The 22035-nt window shown below is 36.8% G+C and overlaps 2 protein-coding genes across 2 annotated transcripts; one reads left to right on the forward strand and one right to left on the reverse strand.

Annotated features, from left to right (window-relative positions):
• The first annotated feature begins 3225 nt into the window (after window positions 1-3225).
• LOC149079825 (somatostatin receptor type 2-like) lies at window positions 3226-5713 on the forward strand. The gene has a single exon (XM_089240320.1). It carries the CDS (start codon window positions 3616-3618, stop codon window positions 4864-4866), a length of 1251 nt encoding a protein of 416 aa, XP_089096446.1. The 5' UTR covers window positions 3226-3615; the 3' UTR covers window positions 4867-5713.
• Window positions 5714-13729: 8016 nt separating this feature from the next.
• Window positions 13730-19127, reverse strand: LOC149079826 (uncharacterized). The gene is made up of 4 exons (XM_089239931.1): window positions 15565-19127; window positions 15257-15393; window positions 14049-14788; window positions 13730-13801 (listed from the first exon to the last, which is right to left on the reverse strand). The coding sequence occupies exons 1-4, from the start codon at window positions 19125-19127 to the stop codon at window positions 13730-13732; spliced, it is 4512 nt and encodes a 1503-aa protein (XP_089096057.1).
• Window positions 19128-22035: the final 2908 nt, after the last annotated feature.

Raw genomic sequence — 22035 nt, forward strand, 5'->3', positions numbered from 1 at the left:
CTTGAAAGCACCCCAAGATTAGATAAGGGACATTTTTTCGAACACCATTCATTGAAATGTCTTGAAACGTTGGGTGTCTTTCAACACGATAGTGTTACAAATTTTAGCACAAGGATTTTTTTTTTAATTAAAATTGTTCAAAAACATTTTATTTCACAAAATATGGGTAAATTTTGGTGATTTTTGAAAAAGTTGCACGTTGTTGGAGTTAAAATTCGATAAAAACATCCAACAAAATTAAAATCCTGAAAAAGCTCGTGTTAAAATATATAACACCATAGTGTTGAGCGACACACACAAAGTTTCAAGACATTTGAATAAGTGGTGATCGAAAAAATTTTCCTAATCTAACAAAAAACTTAGTTTTGAGGAAAAAAAAACATTATATCGGAAAACATTAGCATGTGTATATAATGCTTGTGTCAGCAGTTTACATTAAAATATTTTTATTACAGGTAGAACAAAAACTTTTAAATAGTTGGACTCAGAAAATTTCATAGTATTTAAAAATTGGAAAACGTGTTTTTTGGAAAATTTGCGTGCACTAACCGCGCTTAAATATGTATTCATCTTAACCCAGCAATATTTTACATTAGTACCAAATGCTTCATTGAATAGAAACATTATGCGTATAGAGTGGTTGATGCGCATTAAAAGAGTCGACATGTGAAGCGTGATATTCGATTAAGCGGGGAAAAGTCGTTGAAATTATCGTATTAGGCGGGGAACTTTAGCATTTTATCTCTATTATGTGTTATATGGGAGAAATTTTGTTGCAGGAGGATTTTATCCATTTAAGCGGGATATCCGTTTATCCCAGCGATTCGCAACCTTTTTTACTCGCGGAGCGAGTAAAAAATTCAGTGTCTAATGTCTATGGGGCGGAGCCCTGTTTGACTCGATTAGCCCCTTTTTGTACTTAATTTGTATGGCAGAACCTTGTAGGCATCTCTTATTTACTTATCTATCAAATTTACTGATTCATTTTATTTTTCTCGAGCAGTCGTGGAGCCCCTGGGAGGTGCACACGGAGCCCTTGGGACTCCGCGGAGCAACGGTTGAGAACCGCTGGTTTATCCCTTATTCTTTCAAGTGTGACTGACTGCTCAATAATCAATATACTGAGATGAGTCTCAGTTGATACATATATGACGAGCTTTTTTTTCACTCCATTTCTTTGCTCTCATGAATTCTTTAACTTTTATTAATTCTGAAAATTTTCAGTTAAAAAATATGCAATTTTTATTAATTATGAATATTTCCTCTCACATTGTGAATATAATTTATTATGAATTTCCTAACAATTCAGAATTTGCGTTACTTTTAAAATTTTTTGTATCAGTAATTCTGGAAACTTCTCTCTGTCATTATAATTATTTTTAATATAGAAATAACTTAAATAACTTAAATAATACTTACTCTGTCATTATAAGTATTTTTTTCCTTTCTTTAACAACGAATTTTTATTGATTCCCAAATTTTCTGACATTTTTCTCATAAATTCCGAGAACTTTTTTATCTATTTTTAATTCTGAATTTTTTCTATTTTTAATTCTGAATTTTTTCTATTTTTAATTCTGAATTTTTTCTATTTTTAATTCTGAAATTACTTTTCTCGTGAATTTTTAAATTTTGTCAAATTAAAATTTAACAAAAAGTTTTGAATCTTATTAAATTTTCTTTAGTAAATTCTAATTTCTTTTCCTTCTTGAATTCCGTGTGAATTATTTTTAATTCCTATTGGTTCTGAATTTTTTTGTTCTTGTTTGTTCTGAATTTTTTCTTTCTTAAATTCTGAATTTTCATTAATTCTGAGAATTTTTCTGTCACAAATTCTTAAATGATGCAATTCTTTCTGTCTTGAATTTTGAAGTGTCATTAATTAGGAAATTGTTTTCTCTCATTAATTAGGAAATTGGTTTCTCTCATTAATTAGGAAATTGTTTTCTCTCATTAATTAGGAAATTGTTTTCTCTCATTAATTAGGAAATTGTTTTCTCTCATTAATTAGGAAATTGTTTTCTCTTATTAATTCTGAATTATTTCTCTCAGGAAAATTCTGAATTATTTCTCTCAGGAAAATTCTGAATTATTTCTCTCAGGAAAATTCTGAATTATTTCTCTCAGGAAAATTCTGAATTATTTCTCTCAGGTAAATTCTGAATTATTTTCCTCTGGTGTATTCTGGAATGACATTCTTCATGAATTCCAAATTTTTTTTTACTGGTAAAATTCGGAAAGATTTTCTTTATGAATTCTAATTTTTTTTTTTTTTTTGGTAAAATCTGGAATAACTTAACTATCTGCAGGAATTCTGAGATTTTTTTCTTACATAAATTCTGGAATTTTTTCTTTCATAAATTTTAAAATTTTTTCTCCCATGAATTTTGTTATTTTTTTAACATAAATTTTAAATGTTTATTAAATATATATATTTACTAAATTATTTTCTCCTCTCATTGATTGGAGAGAAAAAATCCAATCCTGTAAAATTCTGAAGTTTTTCTTTCTTGAACTCTGAGATTTTTTTCTCTCAAAATCTGGTAATTTTTTCTCCATTTATGCTCAAATTTTTGCTGTCAGAAATTATAAAATTTCATGAATTTTGATTCTTTTCTCTCTAAAAAATTTCTGAATTTTCTTCAGTTCTGAAATAACTCCGTGCTCATAATTCATAAAATTTAATTAATTATAGAATTTTTCTAGCATGAAACCCGAATATAAATTTTTTTTCTTCTGAAAATAATAATTTACTTCATTAAATGTGATTTTCATTAATTTCCTTCTCTAGGGGAAACCATGCTCATATTTTTCTTTTCATCATTTTTCAAGGCATTCACAAACACGCACAAAAACACCATCGAATACCCTAATTTTCGCTACGAACGACCTCAGATCAACCGGAAACCAATCCACCGGAACTCGAACTATCGAGACAGTCCCGTATCTCACGCGAACATCCGGGACAGATATCTTCACGCAACGCTCTGTAACGAGAAGACGCGATTTTCTGAGGTTTTCACACCCAGAATTTCATGAATTTACTGTCCAACGGAAAAAATATATATCCAAAAATTCATCAAAATGTGAATTTCTCTTTTCTTATTCATCCAAAGAGAAGGGTCTCTGAATGTTTCTTTCTCCTCAGTGGATGTCTGTCTGTCTGTCCTGTCGGTCATATCCGCCTGGGGGCGCTCTGGGAGCCGGCGTAACGACTCCAACGAAAAACCGATCGAACATTTCGCCTACAAATCGCGAGAGAGGCGGGTTAGATCCAAGGCTACGCCCTCGATTATTACACACAGTTCAGCTGGTGGTGTGTGTGTGTGCGAGTGTATGTGAGAGTTGTGTCTCTCTCTCTCGGTGTTCTCTGTCTCTGTCTCATCTCATTCGAAAAAAAACCTCCACGGACATCACAACCTTCTCTGAAATTCCGACGACTCTCACAACTACCACAGCGGTCGGTATCCACCCGGATGTCCAGCGATGGTCGTTACCGAACTCTACGTTTTGATTCTTCTCTCTGTGTGTGGATGCATTCTGTAGACTGCGAATTGACTCAACAGGTTAAGGACCGGAATTGATTTGGGGGCAGTGCAAACCTGTGCCGTCGTCATGGAAGAAAACATAGAGGAGATGATGCTGTCCTTGTATAATGAGACTTTCGACTGTGTGTACTTGAACGGTACGTCGTCTAACACGTCGAACTGCACCGACGTTGATGTGATGAAGTATACCGGTGGACCGGCGATAATCCTCGAGTTTGCGAAGATCCTCTACAGCCTGGTGTTTATAGTCGGCCTCGCTGGTAATTCGCTGGTTCTGTACGTGGTACTGAGATTCTCCAAGATGCAGACCGTCACGAACATGTACATTTTCAACCTGGCTCTCGCCGATGAGATGTTTCTCACGGGTCTACCGTTCCTCATAGTGACGATGTTCTTCGAGCACTGGCCGTTCGGGAAGATAATGTGCAAGATATACATGACGACGACGTCGATCAACCAGTTCACGAGCAGCTTGTTGCTGACCGTCATGAGCGCTGACCGCTACGTGGCCGTCTGCCATCCTATATCGTCTCCGCGTTACCGCACACCTTTCATCGCCAAGTTCATCTGCCTCACCGCTTGGACCGTGTCCGCACTGCTGATGGTCCCCATATACATCTACGCTGGGAGCTTAGAGAACGACAACCGGACGACGTGCAACATCTTCTGGCCTGAGAGCTCTTTCATGAACGGACAAAAGGCGTTTACCCTCTATTCATTCACCCTTGGGTTCGCCATACCTCTGGTCCTCATCCTCTTGTTCTACTTCCTGGTCATCTGCAAGCTCCGCAAGGTCGGTCCGAAGAACAGGTCCAAGGAAAAGAAGCGTTCCCACAGGAAAGTCACTTACCTCGTCCTCACCGTGATTACAGTGTACGTCATCTGCTGGCTGCCGTACTGGATAACACAGGTCTATATCACCCTTCTACCGCCGATGCAAGGTCAGAGCAGCCTCGGTCTAACCATCATCCTCCTCGCTGGTACCCTGTCCTACGCCAACTCGGCAATGAACCCGATTCTCTACGCTTTCCTCAGCGACAACTTCAAGAAGAGTTTCGCCAAGGCTTTCATCTGCGCTGCCAAGAAAGAAGTCAACGCTCAGCTCAATGTTGAGAACAGCGTTTTCCCGAAGCACACACGTAGTGGTTCCTCCAGAGCTCAACCCAGACGCGAGGACAAGCCGAAGAACGAACTCGAGCCGTCGACGGCCATCACCTTGACCTCGAGATCGAATATCGTGTTGTCCAGCGACAAGGACCACACGGTGAAGAACGGTTACAACAAACAGACCGGTGACAGTGAACCGACCCAGGTGTAGACCAACAGGTGAATGGCATATGCTCAAACCACATTGAACCAAAATGTTGGTGTGGTAGTGGGGGGAGGGAGGAGGGAGGGTCTAAGTTGGACGTAACTGGACACCAACCCATATGAGGTCGGTGAAAATTCTCTACAAAACACGTGAATTTATCGACGTATACCGGTGCTACAGATTACGGTGCATTTTCTGGACGTCGTATAAGAAATGCCCCACATACGTGGTGAGAGGATAATAATTCACACCCTGAAATGAAAAATTTTTACATTAACAACATGCATGTTTTTTTCCGCTAAATCTCGCATGCAAATTTCAAAAATTTTACAAAATTTTTTTCCAAAAAAGGACCATGTTTGTATATAATATTTGGACAAAAATATACCTAAAGATGGCGTGACTATATATTTATCAAGCTCAAAATCAGTATTTCGAAAGCTCAAGATTAATAGACTTGATGCCACAGAATTTTTTAAAATTAATAATGTAAAAATTTGTTGTTTTTTTTTAAAACAAACAGTGAAATTATTCCTGGAAGAAAAACGTTCGCAGTCATATATCATTGAAAGCCAGCCAATCAGTGACTTGGAATCGTTTACGATGATGGTGAATAATGAAAAAATTGTGACGTGGCAATTGTTTTTAAATTACAAGCATGCGTTTGTTTCATGATCGTGATCATGATCATGGTGATGATGATGATGGTGATATTCAGGGTAAGTTGAAAAAATAAACATTTGTTGAATTGATTATAAATTGTTGCACAGAAAACGATAAAGATTTGAATGTAATTATATACATATATATATATAAATTGAGAATGGAATTAGAATAAAATTGGAAATTTTTTTTCTGTAAATTTGATTTATTTTTGCATCAGTTTCTGATTATGAAGGAAGTTATTTATCATATTCAAAAATACAATATAATTTAAAATTTCCATTTTCAGTATAAAAAGGAATTTATTATATTCCGAGATATACAATAATTTATGATTTATCCTAGATTTACTATGTACAGTCGAATCCCGTTATAACGAACGCCAAGAGACCGGAGGAGTCACTTCGTTAAAACGAAATTTCGTTATAAAGGAATTCCAGGTTACCTAGCATTGTTCCTATATAAACTTATTTGGGGGAATTAGAAAAGTGTTCGTTAAAACGAGATTTTCGCTATAACGGTATTCGTTAAAATTGGATTCGACTGTATTATAATTATTCTGTAGAAATTTTTATTCATGTTAGCCTGATTTCGAGAAAATTTTCCGTAGTTTACAGATTTTTCCTGATAATGTAAAATAAGATTATATTGGATAACTTTTAGAATTATTTGTTGAAAATTTCAGGATATAATGAATGGGGCGGGGGAGAAATTGATGAAAGTCTAGAATTGGGGGGAAGAAAATCCAGAATTTTCATAAAAGAATAAATTTCAGAATTTATGGTGAAAATATTCGGAATTTATCGGGGTGAATGTTGCAGAATTTGTTTGTACAAACTTTATGAGAAAAGAAATTCAGAATTTCTAAGAAAATATTCCAGAATTTCTAAGAAAATATTCCAGAATTTCTAAGAAAATATTCCAGAATTTCTAAGAAAATATTCCAGAATTTCTAAGAAAATATTCCAGAATTTCTAAGAAAATATTCCAGAATTTCTAAGAAAATATTCCAGAATTTATGAGAAAAATTCAGAATTGAAATTAATTAGGGAAATTCGAAATTAGAATTAGTGAGAAAAAATTCAGAATTATGAAAGAAGAAATTTAAGAATTATGAAGGAAGAAATTTAAGAATTATGAAGGAAGAAATTTAAGAATTATGAAGGAAGAAATTTAAGAATTATGAAGGAAGAAATTTAAGAATTATGAAGGAAGAAATTTAAGAATTATGAAGGAAGAAATTTAAGAATTATGAAGGAAGAAATTTAAGAATTATGAAGGAAGAAATTTAAGAATTTATTATAGAAAAAGAAATTTTAAAGACAAATTTTCAGAACTCACGACAAAAGAAATTCTGCAATTTGCAAGAATAAAATTTCAGAATTTATTGAAGAAAGAATTTCAGAATTTATTGAAGAAAGAATTTCAGAATTTATTGAAGAAAGAATTTCAGAATTTATTTTTAAAAAATTTCAGAATTCACGAAGAAAATTCAGAATTTATGAAAGAAATTCAGGAAGTGAAGAAAGATATTTGAACGTAAATTATACATATACACACACACATAGGCCTATATAAAGAATAAACTGGAAAAAAAAATTTGGTAAATTTATTTTTCATCAATTTTTGATTATAAAGGAATTTATTTTATTCAGAAATACAATAACTTAGAATTTATACTAAAATTTAGATACAGGTATATCGATTCTGTAGATATTTTTCTTTACGGTAATTTAAGATGAATGTCTGATTCTGAAAAAAATTCCCATAATACACTGGTTTTTTCGTGACAATTATAAAAGGTAGCAGCATTATATTTCGGAATTTTTTCGGAATTATTTTTCGCGAATTATACTTCTATTATTAATAGATAACACAGTTCATTTATTGATTATTATGTAGTTATGATTACCAGAACTCAATAATCATATGATAAAGCGTTTGATAATTAAATGAAATATTCATATATAATCAATATCGATTATGAGGATATTAATTATTAGCCGATACTATTTAGCATGATTGTGTGATGTTTATTACCGATTATTATTCACTTCACGGCTCGAATTATCGTCATAATATTATGGCACGTCTATAAAGACTCGTATTTTGTATTTCTTTTCAATAGAAAAAAAAACTAAATCAGGGGCTCTTAAACAGGGATCCCTGGACCCTTCGAGATGTCTGGAGAGATTTCGGGGGGGGGGGGAGGTCCATGAACGTGGATAATAAAATTAACATTGTTTTTACTTTGAATGCTATGTATTACTTAATTACTATACAATGAATGTTTTTGTTTTTTTCCCTGAAGAGGTCCACGGACTTCATTTTATTGGTACGGGGGGGCCCGTGGGCTTCATCTCATTTGCTCTATAATGAGTATTATTTTTGAAGGAGGTTCGCGGCCTTCATCTTATGGTCACAAGGTGTCACTGGGCTTCATCTCAATTGCTATAGATTGAAAAATATTTTATAAAGGATTCCGTGGACTTGATCTCAATTACCATATAATGGATACTATTTTTTAAAGGAATCCATGGTCTTCATTTTATGACACAGGGGGGGTTCCGTGGGCTTCATCTCGATTTATATATAATGATTATTATTTTGTAAAGGGGTCAGTGGGCTTCATCTGAATGGCCATGTAATGAGTATTATTTTGTCAAGAGGTCCACGGACTTCATTTTATTGGCACGGGGGCCGTGGCCTCATTACAATTGCCATATAATGAATATTGCTTTGTTACGTTTCCCGTAGGCTTCATCTCAATTGCTCTATAACGAGTGTTATTTTGTAAAGAGACTCGTCGCCTTCATCTTATTGGCACAAGGGGTCGGTGGGCATCATCTCAATTGCTATATAATGAATATTACTTTTGTAAAGGAGTCCGTGGGTTTCATCTTAAATTGTCATACAATGTATATTATTTTGTAAAAGGGTCCATGGCCTTGATGTTATTGGCACAGGGGGTCCGTGGGTTTCATCTTGAATTGTTATATAATGAATATTATTTTCTAAAGGGGATCGTAGCCGTCCTTTCATTGACGCAGGTGGGGGGGGGGGTCATCGATTTCATCTCATTCGCACAAAGAGCGAGTTTTTGTATCATTAAAGGAGGATGTGGATTTGAAAAGCCCGTGATGGGGTTAAGAACCCTCGCTCTAGGCAGGACTAAAAAGGTACCAATGGAACTAAAAAGCACAAGAGCCACTTGCTCTTTTTATCGCTTTGCATGACAATCTAGTCATGCAAAAAAAATCTTTGAAATTATAAAATTAATTTACTTGTAATTATTAAATTAATTGCACTGCATTCGAAAATTATGCAAATAAAAACTTTACATGCATAAATAATTTCTTCTACAAACAAGTTGGATTATAAATGTACAAATAGGTGTTCGAGAGAATTGGTATAAAAACCCATTACCCATTTTGAAAGTTATTTATATTGTGCTGATGAAGATTTGGGCCTCTCAGAATAATCATTCGATAAAAAATTCACAACAACGGCATCCATTTATCCGATTTTATCCTGAGAATACGGCCACGGACCTCTTCACAGAAAAATATCCAGTAGATACATACGGTTTCGGCCCCGCTTAATCGATATCATCGATTCCAGCACACGACATCGGATTATTTGGGGAACGATTCAACTGACATTTTACAACGTTAGTATAGTTTTTATATTGCGAAACTGATAGAGGATCAATATTAATGCAGCTTTTCGGGTAAATCAGACATCAAAAATGAAATGAAAATTGTATTTCATTACAATAATCACAATAAGTAAAATCTTTCATTTTCATTAAGAAAATTGAAGCCCTCTGTTGGCTTAACAGAGAACAAAAATGAAATAATTAAATGCACGTATTGAAGACAGCACGAATACTTGTATCCACTCTCAAATGTAACATATTCCCATTAGTTTCAAATGTTTCATCCAATGAAAACATTATGTGTATAGTGATTGATGTGTACAGTATTAAGAGTTGACCTGTGAAGCGCAATATTCGTTTTGTCCGTTTAACGGGTATCCGGTTATCCGATTAAGGGGGATGGGGTGAATGCGTGACTCTACGTCCATGCCCGGCGTGTTCGTGAAGTGACAAGTAACTAGTCGATCAATTCTAAAAATAGCCAGTGTCTTAGAGCTGACACATGATTGCCACTTCACCGAGACGCTTAACTTTCGGACTTGGGCAGTAACATATTATTGTTAGTTTGGGAATTCCTCAGAGGAATGTTTACAAGGTGCATGTGCGGCTTAGTTGAGGTTGTAACAATGTGAAAACAATTGTTTTAACAGAAGTTAATCGTTTGGTCATCCAAGTTCACAGCGGACTTAAAATCGCTGTAAGGACTCTAAGGGGTGCATGGACCTCTGATTAAGAACCCCTGGTATACCCACATAACTGGTATTCACTGGCTAATTAACTCAGACCTGTTTAAACGAATGCGTAATCCACATCAGTGTTTTTCCAACAGTCGCCAAATTGGTGGTGGTAAGCTGAAGTTGGTTTTCTGTGGATACAAACTTGGAGGCGCGAATGCGGGCCGAGCCATCACCTCCTAGAGATCGAAGGCCTCTGCACTCTGCACTGTTTGCCATAAACGTCATTCAGACTACCTAGCAAGTTTGCCACATTTTGAAACACAGCATCCGATTCCGTTTCTTCTTATTTTGGCGTAGAATCTTTCTGATTGGCTCACAGATACTGCATAGTGATTGGATGTGGGGCACAGAAATCGCCAATTCCGAACCCGACCATTTCTTTTCCTCACAACGATGATACTGGCACGAGCAGGGAATTTTTTTCCCTTAATATTCTGAGGGAAAATGGACTACTTACTAACGTCACAAACTGAGTGCGGAGACCTTCTATCTCTAGGAGGTTCTGGCCTAGCTCCCCGTTAAAAAGTCTCGCCTCAAAGAGCAGCAGACCTACAATGATACAAATATCCAATCATTACACTTCACTCGCTTCATTTCTGATACATAGATGGTAGCACTGAAAATCAGACATCACTATATACGCACTCACACTGTTAGGTAAATACACACACTTCTGACACAATTGCTCGGTAGTAAATTTTCCATGGCGATAGACCGGAGTTGTGCTCAGTTTGAAAGAAAGAATTTCTCAACCCTTTTTTTCACCCATGGGCCCCTTTGGACTACATTTTTCTTGTGGCTCCCCCCCCCCCCCCCCCCGTCTTCACCAGGGCCTCTAAGATCCACGAATGAGACTCGTCTACTTATTGAATTGATTTCTGAGTAGGCTTTTAGCTTTCTAGCGCACGAAAATTTCATAAATACAATGGATTTCAAAGCACGTGGGCTAAATACCCGCCAGCCTCCATCTTGTGGCAGTATAATCAAATTGTGTGAAATTAGTCACATTTTTGTTTACCATATTTCACTTACATGTTCACGCGTATGCGTTGTATTTCTTTTCCTCACCGGTTTCAGTGGCCCCTTGATCGAAGCTGGACTGGGAGAGATCTCGGCAACTGGATGAGTCGAGTGGCAGAATTCTTCATTGTGTGTTCAGAGTTCATTCATTGTGGTCCCTTTTGATAGCTCCCCTTTTACTTTATTCTCAGCCATATAGAATATCTCAGGGAGCTATAAGGTCCCCTCATTGCAAACCACTGATCTATTTAGTGGTACTGTAGTGGTGGGTGGGTAAGATACGGAGTTAGAGATGGGAAGAGTTCAGGGGACATGGGTTCAAACCTACCCACCTCCAGAGATAAAAATTAAAAAATTATCTCCAGATAATTTTTTTTTGTGGTCGGCTGAAGTTGGTTTTCTGTGGTTCCCAACTTCTAGGCGCAAATGCGAGCCGATATCCCCGTTAAAAAGTCTCGCCACAGAGAGCAACAGTCCTACAACGATAAATCATTCAATCATAACACTTCACTCATAGTTAGAAAAACAGGTGGCAGATGGCAGCACTACACATAACAAGCATTACAGAGAAACAAAAAACTTCACGTCAGGTTTCACTACACGTACACGCACATTCCAGTTGGGGGTTCCGCGGGGGGGGGGGTTGCATGTGTGGTGTAGCAGTAGTAGGTAAGGCCTCCGAAAAATGGCTAGGGGATCCATGATGTTCTTAAGTCAGCCACCTCGTTGGGCAGTTTGCCTGCTGTGGCGTTGTATTTGTATTTGTGTTAGGTATATTGAATCGTCAGCAGCAGCTATTGATCCTGCAGAACCTTTGCAAAGGCTTATTTCTTGGCACAAGCGCTGCACGGGCGTAGGGGAAACAATTGAAAACGTTGTGAAATGGCAATTGAATTGTTCCTCAAATAATCGGTTATTGTGTGCTGGAATCGTTGATATATATTGTAACTGGTGGGGATTTTAGGAGCTCAAGTTCACGTAATTTCAGGTTTAAGAAATGAAATGGTGTGTCTCTAAATTTGTGTCTGTTTTGCCAGCAAGATAGTCCACAAATTATTTTTTCTTAATTATTCATTTTTTGCCAATCAGAAAATAATTTTCCATATTTATTTTTGTTGCCAGTTTGCAAATTATTTTCAATATTCATTTTTTTGCTACTCCGCAAGTTATGTTCCATATTTATTTGTTGTCAAACCGCGAATTATTTCCCATATTCATTTTTCGCCAGTGTGTCCGCAAATTATTTTTCTTCCATTTATTCATTTTTTTTCTGCCGGTCCGTAAGTTATTTCCGTTATTTCCTCCGGTCCGCGCCGAAATTGATCAACTATATTTTCTACCGCTATTTCCCACAAGTGTCTAAAGTCTGAAAATACCGCTATAGGCGTATAAATTGCCTTCAAAAATCCCATTCCGCAGGGATATCCATTGAAACCAACCCCCCCCCCCCCCATCAACGTCATCATAATTGCTATTATTATTGATAGCCGCGGAATACTGGTTGAGAAACACTGATACATTAAATCTGATTCACACAGAGATTTAATTTTCGAATAAATACTCTCGCGGAGACTTCGAAAAATAATGATGCAGCCGAAACTGATTCAGAAGGTTTCGGAAATTTTTCTGATAATTATGGAAACTGATGCATGAGCCCATTCAGTAATGCAAAATCGATTTCCATTTCTTTTAATGGAAATAAGAGTACCTCTCTCTCTCTCTCTCTATCTTTTCCCCTCTCCTCTTCTCTTTCTTTCGCAATCAAGTGTTTTCCTGATTATTACTTTTTTCTAAGTAATTATTACGCTTTTGAAAATACTATTACGGAGAGAAATCCCATGCGGTTTTGTATGATAGGTATTATTTTTCCAAGTTTTTAAATGGAAAAGTTAAGTTTTTTTTTCTCGGATTTTCCTGCTATTTGAAATGGATTTTCTCGGGAAAAGGAGAAGGAAAAATTTTGAGATTATTTCATTTTCTCTAAGGCTTCTTTGATAATATTTACGGGGGAAGAATTTTGTGAAACCCCGGTAAAATTGGAAATGGTATTAAACTGGAACAAAAATCGTAAATGCGATTGTGAAATGAAAATGTGGGCGGGGTGCATGTGTGGTGTAGCAGTAGTAGGTAGGGGCTACATAAAATGGCTCGGGGATCCATGATGTTCTTAAGTCAGCCACCTCGTTGGGCAGTTTGCCTGTTGTGGCGTTGTATTTGTATTTGTATTTCATATCATTGTTTTATTCCATCGTTGGATATTACAAAAGTGGCGATTGGACATCTAAAGATTCATCTGATGTGTGGCCAGTGACCTCAAATGTGATTTTGTAAAAATGAACTGAGCGGTACATTTACAGATCACTTAGGGCAGTATTCGCCGACATGGTTTAAGCTGTAGTCACAATTTTTTGATAAGAGATCAACATAGATTGGTTAAAAACCTGAATTTAACCAATTCTTGTCGTTCCCTTATCCAAAAGTTGTGACTACAGTTTGAACCATGTCGGTGAATACCACCTGTACGATAACTCACTCGAAAGAAGTGGACTGTAAACACTTTTTAATAATTATAATTTTACGATAATTTTAATTCACAAATATAAACAAATGAACTCGCTCAAAATCCCGATCGAGGGAATCGTTGTACAATTGACCAGCTCGAGGTCTCAACTCATACTCACTCACACACACACTGTCACACTCATAAAAAATGCTTTTTTTTCTCTCTCTCTCTCTCTCTCCCTGGGGACGGGAGGGGAGCTCTCATCACCTTTTGACCTCTGCTCTCTCCTTACTTTTCTTCTTCTTCTTTTTTACTATTATTATTATTACGCAGCAACATACCGCCGGGCGTTGCAATGTTCTTTGAACATTCAACCAATTGCAATTATAATGTAATAATATATAAAACTGATCGTTTCAAAATCTGAACAAATACAAATTTTAACTAAATACACAGAATAAAGAAAATTGACACACTCAATTACATTATAAATCAACACCTTCCGATACATAATAAAGCATAATATACGATATTTACATTAATTTTCCATAGGTAAAATACACAATTTTGAAATTGGTCGCTTATATGTGCCTGAAGCCGTTTTCACAGCAACCACTCTAATCTTGTTATCCTGTTTGCCAGGATATGTTTCCGTAATTCGACCTATAGACCATTTACAAGGAGGTAAATTATCCTCTTTAACAATGACCATGTCACCTATTTTTACGTTTTCCTTTTCGAAGAACCACTTATTCCGTTGCTGTAATGTACTCAAATATTCTCGATGCCACCTTTTCCAAATGACTTGTACGAATTTCGTTGTTTGTTGCCATCGGTTAAGCCGATTTTCTGGCACCGAAGTCAACTCTGGTTCTGGAAGTGAAGTGATCGGTCTTCCAATAAGAAAATGACCAGGTGTTAGGGCCTCCAAGTCATTTGGGTCTTCTGACATGGCAGATATTGGTCTAGAATTTAGGACTCCTTCTATTTGAGTCAAAACAGTAAGAAATTCTTCGTAAGTGAGCCTTGTCTGGCCGATGGTTCGTTTTAAGTGGTATTTGCAAGATTTCACTCCTGCTTCCCAGAGACCACCGAAGTTTGGTGTTCGGGGAGGAATGAATTTCCAATCTATGCTATCCGAGGATAAATAGCCAGCAAGGTCCTCATCTGGTTGAGCTACAAGGTTGTATAAGTTTTTGAGCTCAACAATTGCTCCCACAAAATTTTTTGCATTATCTGAATACAACTTAACACACTTTCCTCTTCGAGAAGTGAACCTTTTAAGAGTTGCAATAAATGCAGCAGTGGTAAGATCAGTAACAATATCCAGATGGATCGCTTTCGTCACTAAACATACAAAAATACACACATATATTTTATTCAAGGTACCCTTTCTTTGATTTTTGTACTTTATAGAAAAGGGTCCACAAAAATCAACACCAGAAATGTTGAATGCAAAATCTCTCGTTACACGATCCTTCGGTAAAACACCCATAATTTGTTGAGCCGTTATAGGTTTAGCTTTAAAGCACACAATACAATCATGAACAATTTTTCTACATACACTTTTACCATTTATAACCCAAAACTTTTGTCTGAGTTGATTCAATAATGCTTGTGGCCCTAAATGCAGATACGCATTATGATAATGTACAACAATCAACTTGGTTAATCGGTGTTTTGTGAGCAATAGAATAGGAAACTTCTGATTATAGCCCAGTGTACTATTACTTAATCGGCCACCAACTCTCAATATTCCTTTTTCGTCCACAAAAGGATTCAAACTTTTTATCGGACTGTCGAAAGGGACCTTACCTTTTTCTTTCAGACCTTTGAGTTCTGGTTTGAACTCCTCACCTTGAATCAATTTCACGAGATGCAGCTCAGCATTATTGATTTCTTCAGCATCTAAAGGACTATATTTTTTCTTGTTTTTACAATTATTAAGAAACCTAAAAATGAAACTCAAAATACGAACAATCTTAATATACACATTACTAAGATTCAAAAAATCACTGATAAATGACCGAACTGAAACACTAAAAGTTTGTATATCACAAATATTGTCACTCATACTGCAAATTTTGAATTCACGTTGAAAGCCATCTTGTATGACCGCTGACGGGATCGTTCTGTTTGGGTATTCACTGTCCGTAAGAAACTTTGGACCGTTCCTCCATAAAACACTTTGTTCCAGTCTCTCTGGAGCTAGACCTCTGGAAATGAGATCTGCGGGATTTTCTTCGGATGAAACATGTCTCCATTGCTGCACAGTTGTTAGTTCCTGTATTGTAGCTACACGATTTGCCAAGAACGTTTTCAGAAGATGTGGTTCTTTCTGGATCCAAGACAGCACAATCATAGAATCACTCCACAAATACACTGCTGAAACGTCGAGCTTCAGTGAAGCTTTTATACTCTTCATCAACTTAGCTAGTAACACTGCCGCGCACAGTTCCAACCGCGGAATAGTTGTACGTTTAATTGGAGCTACTCTTGATTTGCTCGAAACCATTTTTACTCTCACGCGTCCGGTAGATGAAGTAGACTTGCAATAGATAACAGCCCCGTATGCAGATTCAGAGGCATCTGCAAACCCATGAATCTCGATCGTAGTTGGCTCAGATATCAAAATACATCTATCTATTTTTAGGTTATTTATAGACAGAAGAGATTCGATGAACTCGTGCCACTCTTGTGCCTCCTTTGCTGGAAGTGGATCATTCCAGTCAATTTTCAGAAGCCACAGTTTCTGCATGAAAATTTTTGCTTTTGATACCACAGGTCCTATCAATCCCAGTGGATCAAAAAGTCTTGCGATGGTAGATAGAACATTCCGTTTGGTGAATACTGTATTGCTGTCAGCTTTCACACTGAAAGAAAAGCAATCTTCACTTGGCTTCCAGGAAATTCCCAAAGCCTTTATTTCACTTGGGTCGGAAAAGGTATAATCACAATCTGAAAATAATTTTGGAATGAGCGCTGGATTATTTCGGCACCACTTATGCAGCTTCATGCCTGCAGTATTGAGGATGCCTATCAGTTGCTGTTGAAGCTCTTTCGCTTCCAGCAAGGTTGGTGCCCCGGATAGGACGTCATCCATATAAAAATCACTGGTTAGGACAGAAGCCGCTAGAGGAAAGTTGTTTCCTTCATCCTGTGCGAGTTGTTTCAAGGTTCTCATGGCGAGAAACGGTGCGCTCACTGTCCCGTAAGTTACAGTTGATAACTCATAAATTTTTATGGGCTCGTTCTTGCCTTCCTTCCACAAAATTCTTTGAAGGCTTTTTTGACTCGGATGAATTTTTATCATTCGGTACATCTTTTCGATGTCCGTAATGAAAGCAAACTCGTGCTTCCTAAATCGGATCATTATTGAAAAAAGATCCTCTTGGATCACTCCTCCGTTATACTGAAGAGAATTCAAAGAATTGCCCTTTGTGGTAATCGTGGAAGCATTGAAAACAGTTCGTAGTTTTGTTGTCGTTTTATCAGGACGGTATACACCGTGATGGGGCATGTAATATGTGACCTTTGGCTCTGTGGTCTCATTCACCTCACTCATATGCCCAAGTTCTAGATATTCTTTGAGAAAATCTTTGTATAATGCCTGATAATTTTTGTCTCTCTCTAACCGATTCCACAGAGAGTTTAGTTGTTTTAACGCCATACTCTTGGACTCTCCAAGGCACCCGGGATCCTCCTTGAGAGGCATGGTGATTATATACTGCCCCTTATTGTCTCTCATATGAGTCTCCTCGTAATGGGTTTCACAAATTTCGTTGTCCTTTGATACCACTGGCTTTTCTCCAACACTTTCAATTTCCCAAAATTTTTGCATTGTTTTATTCAAGTTCTCTTGTTGAACTAGTCCACAATGTATTGTTTGTTTCTCTTTAGTGGATAATGCGCCACTTACAACGTACCCGAATATTGTATTTTGTAGAATTAAATCGGTGCCACTAGGAGAAATTTGTCCTGTCAATAATAGTTCATAAAATATTTCAGCTCCCAACAATATATCTATCTGTCCTGGTTTGTTAAATTCTGGATCAGCTAAATTTACGTCCCTCACCCCCTCAATAGACACTTCTAGCTTTTGGGAGGGAGTGCTATTTGTTATTTTCTCCACTATCAAGAAGTCCAATTCCCTCTCATAGTCCTTTCTTTTATTAGCGAGAGAGGCTCTCACGCATCCCTTGATTGGCATTGACGCCCCGTTTAAGCAAGATACAACAAGATTTATTTTTTCTTTCTTCAACTCAAGTTTCTCTGCAAACTTTCTGGTTACGAAGTTCGACATAGAGCCCCCATCTAGCAGCGCTCTACCATTGTGGTATTGACCATCCTTATCTTTTACAAGGCATCTCGCTGTACTAAGTAAAACTGTCTTTTTTTGTTTGTTTCCCATGCAGCTGGTGGCTGTTATGGGGTTGGCATTGTGCTGTTTCGGCGTCGTTATATTGCTCGGGGGAGAATGTGTCATCTCCGTTCTTCCTGCAGGAGCAGCAACAACAGTTTCTTCTTCGCGGGGGAAATGCAGGGTCACGTGGTGTCTTTTATTGCACTTCGGGCAAGAGAACCTTGACCTGCATTTTTTCACCCCATGGGAAGATGACAGACAATTGAAGCACAAATTATTACTTTTTACAATTTTAATTCTCTCGTCCACTGATTTGCTTCTGTAATCAGAACACTTGTACAATGCGTGAGTTTCAATTCCGCATTGTACGCATAATGAGTCTTTTGAATCCGAGAGAAACACCTTTGACACATTTTTATTATTTTTTAAGTGGAAATTTCCTCGCTGTTTTTGAAACCCACTATTGCTCTCAGTGAGAGATCTACCTCGTGAAGCAAAATATATGTCGCTCTCTTTAGCTAATTCAAGCGGTCGAAACCATTTTTCTCCTTGCCTCACACTAATATGAGAAGCAGTTTCTCTATCTAATGTCTCAAACAACTTATCTGCAACAATGAGGTCTTTTAATGTGTCAAAATCTGACACTCTTCTGAGCTTCAGATAGTAATCAAAACTCGTTTTTAACCTCGACGCAAATTGCACATGCGTTTCATTATTACGATGAGCCCTTCGAAAATTCTCTAGACAAACCTGCGGTGTAGGCTCGTACTCTCGTAAAATAATTTCTTTTACCTTATCATAATTTGACAGTTCATTATCGCTTATGTGAGACAAAACGTTGGTTGCTTTTTCACCCAACAAATTCAATAAAATTTCTGACTTAAATTTCTCTGGCACTTTTTTTGTGTTAAATGCTCTTTCAAGTGATGCGAAGAAATACCCCCAACCTTCTGGCTGATTGGGTACTCTAACAGTTAGAGTTCTCACACTTTTAATAAGAGATTCAATCGTGTCTTCCTTTACTTCTGTTTTATTATGTTCAGTGCCGTCACAATTTAATTCTACTCGTACTCTAACTAACTCTAATTCTGTTTTGACGCGCTCTAATTTTATGCGTTCTAATTCAACCTCTCTTAGTTCCTCTGACTTTCTATCCGCTATTATTGTGGCTAGATAATCTTTTACAAAGTCGGGATCTTTTACACAAGCTTGATTTTGCAAAATAAGTTCTTTTAACTCACTCACCTTCGCATTCTCGATGACTATTTCTCCAAGGTCCTGAGCAACTTGGATTAAGTCCTGCTTTTTTGCTCCAGCGAACATTTTGACGATGAAAGTTACGTATTCCGAATTATTTTAGCACTACTCACAGTTCTTTCGTGGTCACACAAGAACTCAACGAATACAAACTCGCTCCACAGACGTCTTCTCCGATTTGAACGACATTTTTCACAGTTAGTCTCCGTATGAGACGGACCAGATGTACGATAACTCACTCGAAAGAAGTGGACTGTAAACACTTTTTAATAATTATAATTTTACGATAATTTTAATTCACAAATATAAACAAATGAACTCGCTCAAAATCCCGATCGAGGGAATCGTTGTACAATTGACCAGCTCGAGGTCTCAACTCATACTCACTCACACACACACTGTCACACTCATAAAAAACGCTTTTTTTTCTCTCTCTCTCTCTCTCCCTGGGGACGGGAGGGGAGCTCTCATCACCTTTTGACCTCTGCTCTCTCCTTACTTTTCTTCTTCTTCTTTTTTACTATTATTATTATTACGCAGCAACACCACCCTTAGTGGACCAGCGGAATATTCACGTATCACTTGAGTTAACCACGACATAATTCCAGAGTACTTTAGTGATCCGTGGTATAATTCCAGAGCACTGAAGATACCATCCGCGGTACGTTTAATGATCATTTGAGTGAGCCGCGGTGGAGTTTCACATCGTTTAAGTGATCCACGGCATATTTACAGAGCACTTGTGTAACCCGCGACACAGTTCAGAGAACTTAAGCGGCCCGTAGTGTAGTTCCACATCACTCAAGCAGAAGGCGGCACATTTACTAATCACTTAAGTAACCTGCGACATATTTAGAGATCACATAATTGACCTGAGGCACCGTTTCAAAGCATTTAAGTGGCCATCCATGTGGTTTCACATCACTTATTGAAGCGCGGCCGATTTCCAGATCATTTAAAGTGATCCGCGGTTCATTTACAGATCACTTAAGTAACCTCTGGTGCTGCTCCAGATCACTTAAGCGACCCGCGACAAGTTTTCAAACCAATGAAGTTGCCCGTGATACGATAGGCTGAATTTGCATGTGCTGAAATTGCGCGTCTTGTCGGCCCTCGACAAGTTCCCAAACCAATTAAGTGGTCAGCACTTTCTTAAGCGTTGAGCACCCTTGGTCAACAGGTCCTGGGACTCAATCTGAACCAAACTGACCGTTATATCGGTGCATTTCTGAACTAATATCGGTTTCTGAAGAGAAAATTCCGTAATATACACCGAATGCTGATAAGCATCATATCACGTATATGTGAGATCCAATGCTGGGCTAGGCTAGGCTATCCGCAGCTGTTCAATCTAGGTTAATGTCACAACTAGAGGATTATGTCCTAGTCCTTAATGTCTTTTCTGTCCCACTTCTTTCGTTCGAAATACAGTCTGGCTCGGTTATAGCTGAGGATACGTAACTTTGGTATTTTCGAAATAGAGATGGATGAATGCGAAATTTGCCATTTTCGATGAAGAAATGCGAAAATGGGATTTTTATGTACCACTTCTCTGCGAAATCTTGATAATTATAAACTTTTTGAAGCGAAATGGGAAGGGACTTTTCTGAACAAGTGATGACAAATAACACAGTACTTTAATAACTATTCCATTCAAGTACAGTACTTTATAATACTTGGCCGCGTTAACTCTACAAAAGAAAAACGATTGTGTTGTTAGTCTGGTTCGTTTTCGTGAACTAAATGCGAAATTTTTGATTCAAAAAATATTTTTGCGGTTGAATCAAAATTATTGATTTCAAATTTTTTTGTGGATGAATGTAAAACTTTTGACTAAGAAAATATTTTTGCGGATGAATGTGAAATTCTCTTGATTTAAAATTTTTTTGCGAATGAATGCAAAATTTTCTATTTGAAAAATATTTTTGCTGATGAATGCAAATTTTTTTATTTGAAATGCTCTTTTTTCCGGATGAGTACAAAATTGTTTATTTGAAATTTCTTTTTCGGATGAATGCAAATTTTTTTTGCGGATGAATACAAAATTTTTATGTCTTTTTTTTTCCTTTTTTTGCGAAAGAATTAATACTCAGAATACCAAGAATGGAAAATTCTAAACTTGATTTTTCTTTATTATTTTTGCGAATAAATGCGAAATTTCCAATTTGAAAATATTTTTTTTTGCCGAATCGGGATTTTTCTATTCGTGAAATATACGTATCTCCAGTTGTAATATATCGGCTCTAATGACACCTTGGCTATAACGTCAATGATTGGCTGTCATGAACAAAGCTAACAATTCTTGTAGCTTATTATAAACGTCGATCAAAACGAAACTGACATTAAAACTCATTTTTCGTCGCTTTTGTTTTCGTTTCTATGATGTTTTTTACGTAATTTAGAAACTACATAACTTTGCATATATGACTATGCGTGAATATAAATAATCGTCCTAAAAATGTGCCATGTTAAATCTTTTGTCTTGTGAACGCACTTCAATTAACTGCATAATTGATGTACTACTTTATTTACCGCCAAGATGGTTTATCATATTGCTTTATGTATCGTCATAACCGAGTTCGATTGAATTAACAAAGATCTGTGTAACATACGTCGATTATCGGACGCAAAGTTATTGACAAAATTCGGTTTCAGCGAACCAACAAATACAATGAAAACAAATTGATCACATTCAATAGTATTTTATCTGATTTGATGTAGTGAACTTAATTTTTGGTCCTTCAAGTTCGTAATAACGGGGTATGACTGTGTTTAATTATTTTTATTTGCAATATCTTACTCATGTTAGTATAGGTTAGTTATGCTCAGTAGAATATCGGTATAGTGAAATGTTTGAGACTGAGAATTTTGTTTTTCTTATTTGGTGGGTTTGCTGTATGTTATCATAATTAGAGATGATTTTATGCCATTGGAAATTCAGCTCATTGTACCCGGAGTTTCGTATAGCGGGGGT

This window comes from Pholcus phalangioides, unplaced genomic scaffold (assembly GCF_987345545.1).
Source record: "Pholcus phalangioides strain wild (caught in Gottingen) unplaced genomic scaffold, Ppha-v1.0 ptg000012l_1, whole genome shotgun sequence".
NCBI classification, from domain to species: Eukaryota; Metazoa; Arthropoda; class Arachnida; order Araneae; family Pholcidae; genus Pholcus; species Pholcus phalangioides.